At 51.5% G+C, this 14,829-nt stretch overlaps 1 protein-coding gene across 2 annotated transcripts in view; it reads left to right on the top strand.

Moving 5' to 3' along the window:
* Ncf4 (neutrophil cytosolic factor 4) overlaps window positions 1–13,222 on the top strand; it is a 32,097-nt gene extending 18,875 nt beyond the window's left edge. Inside the window, exons 2-10 of one of the 2 annotated variants that reach the window (XM_076911584.1) lie at window positions 615–699; window positions 1,205–1,358; window positions 3,807–3,877; window positions 5,220–5,347; window positions 5,888–5,945; window positions 6,590–6,688; window positions 10,811–10,941; window positions 11,154–11,219; window positions 12,673–13,016. In XM_076911584.1, the coding sequence (XP_076767699.1) occupies window positions 615–699; window positions 1,205–1,358; window positions 3,807–3,877; window positions 5,220–5,347; window positions 5,888–5,945; window positions 6,590–6,688; window positions 10,811–10,941; window positions 11,154–11,219; window positions 12,673–12,868 (988 nt within the window). In that variant the 3' untranslated portion in view covers window positions 12,869–13,016. Of the gene's footprint in view, window positions 1–614; window positions 700–1,204; window positions 1,359–3,806; window positions 3,878–5,219; window positions 5,348–5,887; window positions 5,946–6,589; window positions 6,689–10,810; window positions 10,942–11,153; window positions 11,220–12,672 lie in introns of both variants that reach the window. The other variant, XM_034517170.2, reaches the window with a different exon arrangement.
* The last annotated feature ends 1,607 nt before the right edge of the window (window positions 13,223–14,829 follow it).

Here is a 14,829-nt window from a genome sequence, read left to right on the forward strand (position 1 = left end):
AAGTAAAAAAGGCTTATTTAGGCCACTGGTTCTATAGATCCCACTCAAAAGCAGGGCATTCCCCTTGCCTTGAGCTTCTAGAGATGGCAGCAAATTGAAGCAGAAGTACATGGCAGAGCGAACCAGATGCAAGCTGAGGAGCTAGAGAAGGAACATGGTCCCTCAGTCCCCTCAAGGCAATCCCTGCAGACCCAAGGACCTCCCATGAGGCTCCCTTCCTAGAGGCCCACACACTTCCCAGAGGTGACACCCTGGGAACTTAGCCTTTAACTGTGGATTATGGGGGATGCCCATACAAACCACTGCGGGCTTCCCTGTGACACAGAGCCTAGCGCAGGGCTGGCACGAAATGGGCACCAAGGCCTGGCAGGCTCATGGATGGACGATGAGGCTGCCAAGTGGTAGGTTGGACTGGAAGCCGGCTGGTGGTACCAACTCTAACTCTACATCCTGCATTCTCAGGGCTTGACCTGTGCCCTGACATCCTGAGGTTCCCTGCATTGGTGAGGTGCCAGGCATGGACAGTGTTCTGAATAAGGTGTGCAGGCCTCCATCTGCTGGCTGTGTCTAGAACAGGCAAGGTGGTGAGATCCCCTCCCTCTGCTCTCTTTCAGCGACTTTGAGCAGCTTCCAGACGATGTGGCCATCTCGGCCAACATTGCTGATATCGAGGAGAAGAGGGGCTTCACCAGCCATTTTGTAAGAGTCAACAATCCCTGTTTCTTTGACCTCTAACCTCCGGCCCTCCACCTTTCATCTCCTGTCTCAGTGGGTCTCAGTAGGGACATTCTTCTGTTTGGAATACCTGGAGATTCTCTCAGACACCTTGACGGTGGTTTCTCTGGTCAAGGTGGTTGCTGACACATGCTGGGTAGAACGTAGGGGTGCTTCTGAACACATCCGAAAGCATGGGACACCCCAGTGAGGTTACCCTACTCAGACAATGCAGGGCTTGAGAAAGCCTGTTCCCTCTCTGTGACCTCTGACCTCATGCTGTGCTCACCTCTGGGATCCCTTCTCCTCCCTGTCTCCCAGTCCCCCTACCTCCCCAGCCCTTCCACCTCCCAGTCCCTCCTCAGCCCCCCAACCCTCTCCACTTTCCAGACCCTTCCATCTCCCATCTCCTACCTTATAAAGACACCCAGTCTCCCAGCATCTGCCCTACCCGTTCTAGCTCCCCTCCCCCAGCCTCTCTCCTCCTCAGGTTTTTGTCATCGAGGTAAAGACGAAAGGAGGATCCAAGTATCTCATATACCGCCGCTATCGCCAGTTTCACGCCCTGCAGAGCAAGCTGGAGGAGCGGTTTGGGCCCGAGAGCAAGAACAGCCCATTCACCTGCAGCCTGCCCACACTGCCAGGTAGGCTGCACTCCGTCCGATGCCCGGAGCTGGGCCTGGCCCTGCCTCACCTTCCAGCTCTGCAGGATGTCCATCCCCCTTTTGCAAACTATTCATTTGGCTGGTGCCCCTCTTGTAGCCATAGGCTGGCCATGTTTCCCAGCAGCCCCCTGCCTGCCACCCCTCTGTCTTCAGGGTACCTTCACTGCTGCAGTTTCTGCTCCATAACCCTTGACCTCTGGGGACCCAGTACGGCCACCTTGCCACAGCCATCGCTACCAAGGGAGCCTGGGCTGGGAGCACTCAGCACCTGGGCTCTGGTCTTTCCTGACTCTCAACCACTCATGAGGCCAGCTCTCCAGCCACACAGCCTCAGTCTTAACAGACCTCTGGGGCGCTCCCTCTCTGTCCCTTGGGGAAGCAGGAAGCCACATGGGTAGGAGTACAAACAGTCTCTGATCCCACCCCCTGTTCTCCCCTCCTTCCCACATGCCTGTCTTTCCAAATCTCCTATGCCACCCCCTCCTGAGCTTGCCCAAGAAAGTCCTTGGAGATGCCCCTGACTCTACCATATCACATCTTCCTTAAGCCTCAGAGGCCTGCCCATCTTCCCTTCTTCCAGTCCACCTCCTGGGGTGCTCTGCCACCCCAAACATATCCTCTTCATCCATCTCCAAAAAAGACTGAGCTGAGAGGCAAGGGACCACCTACCCCAACCCCACCGCCCACCCACCACACACAATCTGAGCTGACCCCTCTCTCCATCCTCCTCCTCCCCTCCACTCCCCACACCCTTTCCCTGCACTCTGGTCCATTTCCTTGACACCCCCCTCCCCTCTGGAGCATCTGCATAGGTTCCTCTCCACGCCCCCATCTGATGAGCTGCAATCAAGCATCCCTGTGGGAAGCCTCTCTTTCTGAGCCTCCTATCCCAGAGTCCCCAAAGATCCTGCTCATTCCTTTGCGGGACTCTTCTGCCTTCTCAGAGTCTCACCTTCCATCCCAACACTTCCTCAGGACAAAGACCTGTGCTTCTGATCTGATGTCCAGAAGCTGAGGGCTCCCCCTTGTGCCCAATCTCTTCCTCCATTAGGCCCCCTCCACTTCTGGTCCCCCTCCAGCCTTCTTGAGTCCTGTTCACCTTTCCTGCTGCAGACTCTGCTCTCTTGCTCACCCTGGAATAGGACACTCTCCCCACTGTCCTTGCTTGTCTCATCTTCTCATTCTGAATAACTGGTGCCCGTGACTTTGTCCCTTTTTGGTTTGTGGCTCCTGGGTAGTCTCAACCTTTATATACCAACCTCTTGGCATCACAGGTGCCCACCGTGCCTGCCCTGTGTCACAGGGCCCTCTGGGTGGCAGCTCCCCCAAGTGTCTGCCTAAAGGTTCCTGGCAGACCTTCATCGTTTGGTTGGACATTACCTGTTTCCTCTTTCCCAGAACACTCCTTGCATTAGAGGCATGGCTCATTCATCCACACAGCAGATTCTTAGTTCTCTGCACTGTTGGTATGTGTGAATGGGGCTTGGGGCCCATAGTTTCTAACTACGGTAGCCTGCTGAAATGGACCTTAGGGAGGCCCCTACCTCCAGGAAGTAAATGTAGTTGTTCTGGGGAGCCCTATCTAGTGGGATGCTCGAAATCTCCAATTGCCTGAGTGTTATCCAAGCCTGAACCCAGGGAGATCACTGTGAACCAGGCAGGCAAGAGGTCCTGTGAGTGTGTGTGCATGCATACATGTGCATCTGTTTTATGTATGTGTACATATGTTTGTGTGTAAAAGCATGTTGCATCTGTGCACATTTGTGTATATATATACATATATACATATACATACATATATATATGCATGAGCATGTATACTTGCACACATAGGCCTTATATGTGTAATTTGCACATATAGGCCTTACATGTGTATGTGGGTATACTGTATATGTGTGCATGCATGTATATACATGTCACAGAATGCAGCTGTATGCATGCATATGTGTGTGCACATATGTGGGCATGTATATATAACAGTTCATGTAGATACATTTGCCTGCATGTGTGCTCATACATGCACGTGTGCTCATGCATGCATCTGAGTGTGTGCAGCATGCATGTGAGTGTGTATGCATGTGTCTATGTGAATGAGGGTGTATGTGCATGGGCAAATGTATGTATGAGCTTTGCATGGGTAGATAGAGTGTGTGTGTTGTGTGTGCATGCATACATGTGAGTGCGTGTGTACCTGTACACACCTTTGTGTGTAGGAGCAGGCATGACATAGAGAACTCCTTCTACCTTCTAGCGACGGAATGATGGGAAGATGCAGTTAGAAAGTATCTCAGTGACACTCAGTACCATGACAGAAAGCAGGAGGAGCTTTGAGCTGAGGGAGAAGCCCTGAGCAGTTATCTAGCTGAAGGAGTAGCAGAAGGGCAGGCACCACAAGGTCCAGGCACTGGGCAGCTTTTCTCTTTACAGCCAAAGTCTACATGGGTGCAAAACAAGAGATTGCTGAGTCTCGGATCCCAGCCCTCAATGCCTACATGAAGGTACCTGCTGCCACGCCCCCTTGATGTTTGAGTGGGGTATTACCGTGGGGCATAAATTTGAGAATGGACATTTCACTGAGGCCCCCATGGTCCCATCTCCAGTCCTGAAAGGCCTGGCTGGAGAGAGAAGCAGGGTCTGTACTCAGGATCAAGGAGCTGGGTGACAAAAGTCACACTTGAGGAATCCTTGAGTGCACCAAGCTCAAGAAATATTTGTGCCTGGCTCTAGAACACAGTGCCTGCCCCAGAGCACCTGTGGCCCAGGGGAGACCCTTGCAAGGTAGTGAGCACCCTGTCAACAGAAGCATCCAAGCCATGGTTTACAGCTGGAGAGCTCTGGCTTTGGAGACTTTTGTTTGGATGGGTGCCTTGGAGAGAGCAAGCAATCTTCTCTCGGGAAGCCCCTCCAGCTCTCAGCTCTCAGTGAGTGAAGCTGGGGGTCTATTGAGAAAACGAGGGGAAGGCATTTTTAGATCTGTGAACCTGCTTCTAGATTGTGATCCTGAGAGGTTTTCCACAGAACTGGATGCCTCTGGAACTGAAGCTCTCATCCAGTGGCCTCAGCTCCACAGGGTACCCGAGTCCCGTGGGCCTGAATAGGTAGCCATGCCAGTCTCCCCTGCTCTGTGTCCTCATAGCTTAGTCACAGTGTGTGCACATGGGCAGAAAGAGGAGTGTGCACATGATAGAGGGCTTTGACCTGCAAGTCTCCTGTCACATGCGCCCTCCCAGACCCCCGTCCCAACCACTTCCCGGATCTGCCCCCGTCCCCACCCCATACACGCACTGTCTCTCCTTATGATTCATTTGGTAGAGTGCTTGCCTAGCATTTGAGAAGTTCTGAGTTTGTTCTCCAGTATCAAATAGAATGGACATGGTGGCCCACACCTATAATCCCAACACTTAGGAGGTAGAGGCAAGATGATCAGAAGTTCCAGGTCATTCTTGGTTACAATGCAAGTTTGAGGCCAGCCTGGGCTACATGAGCCCTGATGTGAGCACCTCCAGTACCTCGGGATGCCCCAGCTGTGTTACTGAGCTGTGTGGCTTTGGGCTGATCCCTTCCCTCTCTGATCCTAATGTATAGGTTTCTGGTGTAATCAACCCCCTTCATTAATCTCTGGAGACCTTTAGGTGATTTCAAATGACCTCTCAAGCCAGCATCCCTCCCATACCAACACCCTGCTCACCCTGGGCCAGGAGCAAAGCTTTGGAATTGAGGTACCGAGGGCTAGTAACTCGGTTTTATTATCAGCTGAGAATGCATTAGCAGAGATGGTGGTGTGTTGACAGGACTGTCTAGATCTTTATGTCGAATGCCCATCTGTCCCACTTCACACAGAACCTCCTGAGCTTGCCGGTCTGCGTGCTGATGGACCCCGACGTCAGGATCTTCTTCTATCAGTCTGCATACGATGCGGAGCAGGTGCCCCAGGCACTCCGCAGGCTCCGACCACGCACGCGCAAAATGTAAGTGGCCACCACGGCACCTCTGAGTCCGCGACTGAATCCAATCTCTGGCCTCCAGGGGTCGCTGCTGCTTCATGTTCCAAAGAGTCCAATGTTCATTTCTCACCCTGTCCCTCTCAGCAAAATGAACCAGGCAGGCCTTGAGGCACCAAAGTAGTGAAATGGCGCTAGTTTTCGTGCGTGACACTTCTTTAAGAAGCCAAGGAAAAGCAGGCAGGGATCCCGAGCCCTGACCTTCCCAATGTAACTTAAGAGAGCAGGGTCTGAATTCCAGCTTCGCATGAGAGTTTGGCTTTGAAAGCCGAGCTGAGGACTGGTTACAGAGTTACAGGCACTGAGCCATGTCTCCTCTTCATTCCTTCTCCAAGCTCTCCCTTTGGCTCTTCTGTCGGAGAGCAACCTCCCCTGGGGCAATGGGAAGACTATAAGACGAAGGGTGGGCTGCAGGAGGAACCAACCACGGCTGGTGGCTGCGTGTAATCTTTCTCTCTACTCCTCTCTGGGGATCCACAAGGCTGACACCCCCTTTTCTTTCCATAGCAAGGGTGTGTCTTCACAAGGGGCCGGCATGGATCGCATGGAAGCTCCAAGAGCAGAGGTACCCACACACAGGCTAGACCTCACCCACTGCACTGAAGCGCTCACCTGCCCGCCACTGTGCACTTTGAATGGAGCTGGGTGCACAGCAGAAAAGAGACACTAGAGCCTCAGCTTTGATGCTGGGCACCCTTGCCCAGCTGAGGGCAGGAAGTATCCAGCATGCAGAAGTAGAATAACTGGCTCTTCGTTCATCAGATCATCCAGAGAGCTTGCTAGGCTTCTTGGGCTAGCCTTGCCTTGAGGCTAAGTCTCAGACAAGGCTCTGTCTCCAGAACGACAGAGCTCCAGAATCACACAAATGGCATTTTAAAAATAGGTGTGGGTAATGTCCTGATAGAGAGCGATGGGGTACAGGATGGATACGCTCACAGGCAGGCCAGCGAGGTGGAGGAAAAGGACAAGCCAGGCTCAGAGTTTGGGTCGCTCCCTCCCAAATGTGAACCCTACCTGCTCTGAAAGGACCACCCACTCAGTAGTTGGGGAGAGTAGGGGTCTAATCAAAGTCTTCCACAACCAGAGGGGCTGCATCAGCACCCGTCCAAACCCTCAGTTTCCTTGCCTGCAGAGAGGGACACTAAAGTAGTGAAGCCCTTCAAAGACTCAGCATTTTCTCCTTCTCAGCAATGCTGTCCTTCTCCTCAGGCCTTGTTTGACTTCACTGGGAACAGCAAACTGGAGCTAAGTTTCAAAGCTGGAGATGTGATCTTCCTTCTCAGTAAGATCAACAAAGACTGGCTGGAGGTGAGCTGGAGAGGGGGGGTCGGAGTCAGAAGACTAACTAGAGGCCAGATGGAGGGTGATGGCAGAAGAACATGGATGAGGCAGTGAAAGTGAAGTTGGAGGTGAGGGTGGAGGTGAGGATGGTGGTGAGGATGGAGGTGAGGATGAGGTGAGGATGGGGTGAGGATGAGGTGAGACTGAGGTGAGGATGGAGGTAAGGATGAGGTGAGGATGAGGTGAGGATGGAGGTGAGGATGAGGTGAGGATGGAGGTGAGGATGGAGGTGAGGATGGAGGTGAGGATGAGGTGAGGATGAGGTAAGGATGGGATGAGGATGAGATGAGCATGGGGTGAGCATGGGGTGAGCATGGGATGAGGATGGAGGTGAGGATGAGGTAAGAATGGGGTGAGCATGGGGTGAGCATGGGATGAAGATGGAGGTGAGGATGAGGTGAGGATGGAGGTGAGGATGGAGGTGAGGATGGAGGTGAGGATGAGGTGAGGATGGAGGTGACGATGAAGGTGAGGATGGGGTGAGGATCAGGTGAGGATGGGGTGAGGATGGAGGTGAGGATGGGGTGAGGATGGAGGTGAGGATGAGGTGAGAATGTGGTGAGGATGGAGGTGAGACTGAGGTGAGGATGGAGGTGAGGATGAGGTGAGGATGGAGGTGAGGATGAGGTGAGGATGGAGGTGAGGATGGGGGTGAGGATGGAGGTGAGGATGGAGGTGAGGATGGGGTGAGAATGTAGTGAGGATGGAGGTGAGGCTGAGGTGAGGATAGAGGTGAGGCTGAGGTGAGGCTGAGGTGAGGCTGAGGTGAGGCTGAGGTGAGGATGAGGTGAGGATGGGGTGAGGATGGGGTGAGGATGGAGGTGAGGATGAGGTGAGAATGTAGTGAGGATGGAGGTGAGGCTGAGGTGAGGATGGAGGTGAGGCTGAGGTGAGGATGAGGTGAGGATGGAGGTGAGGATGGGGTGAGGATGGAGGTGAGGATGAGGTGAGGATGAGGTGAGGATGGAGGTGAGGATGGGGTGAGGATGGGGTGAGGATGAGGTGAGGATGGAAGTGAGGATGAGGTGAGGATGGAGGTGAGGATGAGGTGAGGCTGAGGTGAGGATGGAGGTGAGGATGAGGTGAGGATGGAGGTGAGGATGGGGTCAGGATGGGGTGAGGATGGAGGTGAGGATGAGGTGAGAATGTAGTGAGGATGGAGGTGAGGCTGAGGTAAGGATGGAGGTGAGGCTGAGGTGAGGATGAGATGAGGATGGAGGTGAGGATGGGGTGAGGATGAGGTGAGGATGGAGGTGAGGATGGAGGTGAGGATGGGGGTGAGAATGGAGGTAAGGATGGAGGTGAGGATGGAGGTGAGGATGGGGTGAGCATGGGATGAGGATTGAAGTCCTCTCTCTTAGTCCATGAGGTCCTGGACGGTTTGGGTGACCTGTGAGGTGACCTGTTTGGGGGCCAGGTGTTTTGGTTAAGCAGGACATCCATGCCACAGCAGCAAGGATGTGAGTGAATGTCCGTGCCTGAGGCAGCTCAGCGGAGGAGCGCTTGCCTAGTGTGCAAGGCCCTGGGTCCCACCCACCATACTGTGAAACAACAGAAGAGAGCATTGACTTGTTTGTCAGGCCCTGTCACTGTTTTATCTGGCTTCATGTACTTCAGGAAGTTACTCAACCCCATGGTTTCCTTTCCTGTAAATGATAAAAGCAGTTTCTCCATCGGTTCCTGGCTGGGACAAGGGAGAGGCGGATGTCCTCCAGTCCTTGTCCCCAGAGAGTCTAGGTACCTCATTCTCAGTGCGTGTGAGGGGACTGGGAAGTCTTGAATGTGTCCCGGAAGCTGGGCCTCCTGGGTGTTACTTTACCCCACACTGGCAGAGAGTGACTGAATGCCATGTCTCTGACCTGGGCCTGGCTGTCTCTATCATAATACTGTCACTTTTGGACATTCTCTGGCCCTCACTCTGTCTTAAGGAGGCAGGGTTCCTGGTATCCTGATGCTGGGCATGAGTGAGCATGACATGAGTGGGTGTGGCAGCTGTAGGGATATAACTGAGTTCTGCCTCATTGTGCACTGACTCTAAAAGCCATGTCCACCAGAGTGGCTGTTGTGACCACCACTGTCATAAGAGGAACTGTTGACTGCCGTCCTGTTCTCTGGAAAGTCTTACTGTCCAGCATGTCGTCACCATCAGAACTCAGGCTGCAGGAAGGGCCTCAGTGGCGTAGGAGGAGGAAGGAGGCACAGTCTGCGAGAAGACGTGAAGAGGATGTGATTCCTGGGGTTGCAGAGATAACTAAGGCAGCAAACAGGACCTGACCTCAATCCCAGGACGACGCACACTAAAAAGCCAGCCATGACAGCTAGGCTTGCCATCCAGCTCTGGCGGAGGCAGAGGCAGGGAGATCCCTGGGACTTGCTGCCCAGTCACAACCAGCCACAAATTGGCCAAGTTCTAGTTTGCTTTTTGTTGCTGTGAGAAATACCATGGCCCGAGGCAACTTGGGGAGGAGAGGGTTTACTTGGTTATACATTTCAGGTCACAGTCCATTCCCGAGGGAAGCCAGGACAGGAAGCAACCTGGAGGCAGAAACTGAAGTTAAGGCCATGGAGGGGTGCTGCCTACTGGCTTACTCTCCATGGCTTGTTCAGTCTGCTTTCTTGTAAAACCCAGGACCACCTACCCAGAGCTGCTCCCCCTACAGTGGGCTGGTACCACATCAATCATTGATGATGATGATGGTGGTGGTGGTGATGGTGGTGATGATGATGGTGGTGGTGATGATGATGATGATACTCCACGGACTTGCCCACAGGCTCATTCAAGGCATTTTCTCAGCCAAGGTTCCCTCTTCCTAGATGACTCTAACTGTGTCAGTTTGACAGAAACCAGCCATTTCAAATGAGTCACAGGTCAATGAAAGACCCTGTTTCAAAGAGGAAATGCAATGTAGCTAAAGATTGAAGAGTGACATCTGAAGTAGTCCTCTAGACTATGTCTGTACACATGCACGCATACATGTGCACACTCACATAAATACACATACATGCTTATGTGCACACCTGCATATGCGTTCACACACATAAGTGCACATACCTATATAAACACATGCATATACATAAGCATACACTTGCACACACATATAAATAGGCATGCACACGCATGGATACAGAAAAGTATGCGTCTTCTCTCTCATGGTCATGGAGGTTTTAAGTAATCACATGAGCAACATAGAGACAGGATTGGGGTCCTGCACTTAGGTGAGAGGCCCGAGCCTCCGGGTGACACCCAAAACCTGGGAAGGAGCATGAAGCACTTTCAGTTTCCCCTACAGCCCCAGCATCTGCCCCCTGCCCTGATTTCCCCTTTACACATGTAGCTAACGGCCACAGAGCGCCTGTGTATTCATGTGTCTCCTATCATTCTGTGCCCCCAGGAGTGCTGCACAAGGGAACAGTGCTTGTGTAACTCCTGGGCCCAGAGATTGTGCTTGAAAAATCTTTGCTGAAGGAAAGAATGAATGAGGAAGAGAGGGAAGGAAGAAGGGAGATGGGAGAGAAGGGAGAGGAGAGAGACAGAGAGGCAGGAAGCTTCCTGGATAGACTCAGGGGCTCTTGTAAAACTGAAGTGCAGGTCTCTGGGTTAGGCAGCTTGGTGAATCTCCTCACTTTGTCTCTTTGTGTTAGTTGGCTTTGGTCACTGTAATAAAACGCCCAAGGCATCTAGCTTATGAAGAAGAAAGGTTCACTATGGCTCACTATGTTGAAAGCTCCAAGTCCTGTGCTGAGGCCACTCATCATGACAGGAGTGTGTGAGAGTAAAACGCTTGCATTATGGTCAGAAAGAAAAATCAATAAGTAAAATTGATTGATTGATTGATTGATTGATTGATTAAAAAGAGGAAAGGAGCAGGTCCCCACTACCTGATTAAGGGAGACCTCTCCCCATCAAGAGAAGGCATTTCTCTTAGTATTTGTTTCTACAAGCTCCCATAAACACCATGAGGACCAAGCCTTTGCCACATGCACTTTGAGAGACAATCTATGACAATCGTTGTTGTAGAGAGTGTGGGGCTCTGACACATGGCCCTGGGCTTCACTTTCCCATGACACAAACTCTTCTTTCCCCTCCAGGGCACATCCCAGGGAGCCACAGGCATCTTCCCGGGGTCTTTCGTGAAGATCCTCAAGGACTTCCCCGAGGACGAGGACACCACCAACTGGCTAAGATGCTACTTCTATGAAGACACAGGCAAAACCATCAAGTTGGTGTCCTGCTGGGAGAATGGGGCCTCCTACTCCTCCTTGCCACCCCTACCATGCTATTCTCCCGGTCAACGCTCCTGTGCTGTCTCTCCCCTCTACTGAAGCTGCTGAGGCTCCCAGATAAACCACAGTGATTTAGCAAGAGTGGTTTCTGGTCCCAAACATGTCCCCCTTCCACCCTGATGATTGTCTCTTCTACTGCCCCCCTTAGGGACATCGCAGTGGAGGAGGACGTCAACAGCACCCCCTTGTTCAAAGACCTGCTAGCGCTCATGAGGTGAGAGGTTGGGAAGGGAGCCTGCAGAGGAGAATGGGCTAGAGGTTGAGGCTACCACCTGTGACAGCTCTAGTCCACAGTGCCTTGAGAGGAGCCAAGCAGGCTTCAGAGGGCTAAGGGCTCAGCTGAGGTCCCAGGGTGTGTGACAGTGGATCTGCTATCAGAACGGTCTTTCTAGCAAAAAGCTTTGGACTTGGGGATACACACACACACACACACACAGAAAGAGACAGACAGACAGACAGAGAGAGAGAGAGAGAGAGAGAGAGAGAGAGAGAGAGAGAGAGATCTGGGGAAATCACCACCCCCTGAAATCCAGGCCATAGCTGGAAATTTTCCTCATAGAACCCTATAGCACTGTCCCATCTCTCACGATTCAAGAAAGTACAGCCTGTATGAGAACTATATTTCACCCCTCTCGTTAACTGATGTGTGATCAGATTCCGTCAGTATATGCACACACATGTGTAAGCACACTCACACACAAACACATTCATACACAAAAACAAACACACACAAACACACGAAACAATACACACCCACAACATATAACAAACGAGCACAAATACACAGTGCACACAAACATACAGAAACACACAAAGATGTAAAACATAAACATATACACAACACACAACACAGACACAAAACAAACATGTACACAGAAACACAAATAAACATAAATACCTGTAACACAAACATACACGTAAAACAAGCACACAGACACATACACAGATACATACACACACATGCACACAGACACACACACAGACACACACAGACACACACACATGCACACAGACACACACACAGACACACACAAACACAAACACATGCACACAGACACACACACAGACACACACAAACACAAACACATGCACACAGACACACACACACACACACACACACACACACACTCACAATGTTCCCCTGACCATGCCTATCATTCTCAAGGCCTCCCAGTGGCTTAGCCCCACTCCCCAGGTTACCACATCAACAATATTGTACCTCTTCACTCACATAGACTGTCTCATTATTTTCTGGGGATAATTTTCAAGAAGTGGAATTATGGGATGGAAGTGTGTGCAAGGTGATTAGACTGGGCCTGTTGGATCAAATGGTGAATGGAAAGTTCCTTCAGATATTGTTCCCTCCAGCCATGGGGAAGCATGGCCCTCCTCCCAGAGTTGTCTGCTGATTTCCACAGGCCTCCCCCGGCTGCCTTGCCGTCTCTTTGGAAACTCCTAAACCTTTCACTCACTTATATACAAGAAACTTCAGGCTGTACCATTATTGGATTACAAAGTCCCCTCTTCCTTTGAGGTCTCAGTTTCCCCATCTGAAGAACAGGAATAAGGCTGCTCAGACGATGAGGGTCTATACCACTCAGAGCCACAGATCCAAAGGCCCTGGGTTCTCCCAGGATCCACAGACTAATCCCGGTGTGTTTCTCTAGGCGTGAGTTCCAGAGAGAGGACATTGCCCTTAATTATCAGGATGCTGAGGGGGACCTGGTTCGGCTGTTGTCGGATGAGGATGTGGGACTCATGGTGAAGCAGGCCCAAGGCCTCCCCTCCCAGAAGCGCCTCTTCCCCTGGAAGCTGCACGTTACACAGAAGGACAACTACAGTGTCTACAACACTGTACCCTGAGTCACAGGGACCCTGTGGCAAGGCAAGGACAGAGTGCTCAGCAAAGGGCCTTTACCTTCTTTTTGTTTTTTCCAGACAGGGTTTCTCTGTGTAGCCCTGGCTGTCCTGGAACTCACTCTGTAGACCAGGCTGGCCTCGAACTCAGAAATCCACCTGCCTCTGCCTCCCGAGTGCTGAGATTAAAGGCGTGCGCCATCACTGCCTGGCTGGGCCTTTACCTTCTAAGAACATGAAGATCTTCTAGGAGGCTGGCATAAGATGCGAACCTCCTGAGACAGAGTACCCACTGGACAGGATTCTACTTTGACACTTTACCTTTGAATTCAATAAACCATTGTGTCTCTAAGGGCCACAGTTGGGAAATGGAATTTTGTGGAGGACTGGGGAGTAAAATGTAATTGATTTAGACCCCTTACCTTTCCAAATGATGCTATGGGGAACATACTGAACCCATGTTTAATAGGGCATTAGAATCATTTACTTAAGGTCTCTAAAAGCGCACAGTAGGGAGAAAAGAGTCACTACCCATCAGCAGAGTTTGAGAACTATTGGGTCTGTGGTATTACATCCATACTTGCTCTGTCCCAGATCCATGGGTTACAAATCCCATCCCAGCCACTTCGCTCTGGGTAGGTACAGTCAAGAAGATGGAGTTCCCTCCACCTATGGCTCTTGGTCTCCTGCACAGTGGTCAGCCTGCCAGAATCCCCTGCTCTTTACAGCCTCCCCCACCCAGGCTGGTGGTCTGTGGAGATGCAATACCAGGCAGTTGTAGTTAATAGCCTGAATCCCAGAGCTGCCATGACAGTACCACAAACCAAAGACTTGAAAGACAGAAAGCAACTGCCTTGTTGTTCTGGATGGCTGAAGTCCAAAATTAAGGAACCCACAGAACCCTCTCCCCATGGAACTTGAGGGAAACTGTCCTCACAACTCTCCAGCACCTGGTGACCTGCCAGTCACCTGCGATGTTCCTCAGCCTTTTGAAGCTTCACTCTGATTTCACGGGAGCTCCCTTTTGTGCGTCTCCTCTCTGTGTGCACCTGCCTCGGTGTCCAGTTGCCCTTTTTAGAATCAGGATGCCTGTCAGACTGAATTAGAGCCCACAGCAATGGTCCTGTTCTTACCTTGATCACCCGTCTCCCAGAACTGTCATGTTCCACGCTGCAAGTGGGGAGTTCAACATGACATTTTTTTAACCTGGACACAGCCATTCAGCCTGTAATAATCACTTCATTCATGTTCCCACTAAAAGGGCGAGCGCTCTGCTGTAGGTGCTGTAGGCCAGAGGTATGGGAGTGCAGCTTTAGTGAAGAGAGAGGTTTCCATGACAATAGGGAGAACCCAAGCCCATCAAGAAACAGTCTTCCTCTGGGATTCACCTATAGAAAAGACTCCAGAAGAGGCAGGCTGACTTCACCAACATCACCCACCTTTGACATCACCCACCTCTGTTGCATACATAGGCTCTGCCCATGGAGAAATAAATGGTGAATCACATTTCTCTTGAAGAGAAAGCTAGAAATGTTACCAAAAATACTGGAAACTGGAATAGAGGAAGAGGCCAGTGGGCAAAGCACTTGTCACATAAGTGGATCCAAGTGCCCAGAACCCACAGCAAGCCAGATGTTGCAGTGCCGGGCTCTGTAATCTCAGCACTCACGAGGCAATATGAAAAGAGGAGGCTAGAGATCGCCAGAAACTCATGGGCTAGCCTGGCATGCATTGAAGTGACAACTAGAGACCCTGTCTCAAATGATGTAGAAGGTGAGGACACTTAAGGTTGTCCTATGATCTCCATACATGCACTCACATAAAAGATCTCAAATAGTAGAAGTCCCAATGAGCAGTAATGCAGAAGGGATTGTCAGCTTCAGACATGTAAGGTCTGTAGCGGCGAGCCCAGGGAGGCACAGCCAAGATCAGCTGTCTAGGACTGGGGCCATCTTTGAGGGCTGGGT

Source organism: Arvicanthis niloticus, chromosome 13 (assembly GCF_011762505.2).
Source record: "Arvicanthis niloticus isolate mArvNil1 chromosome 13, mArvNil1.pat.X, whole genome shotgun sequence".
Classification (NCBI taxonomy): domain Eukaryota; kingdom Metazoa; phylum Chordata; class Mammalia; order Rodentia; family Muridae; genus Arvicanthis; species Arvicanthis niloticus.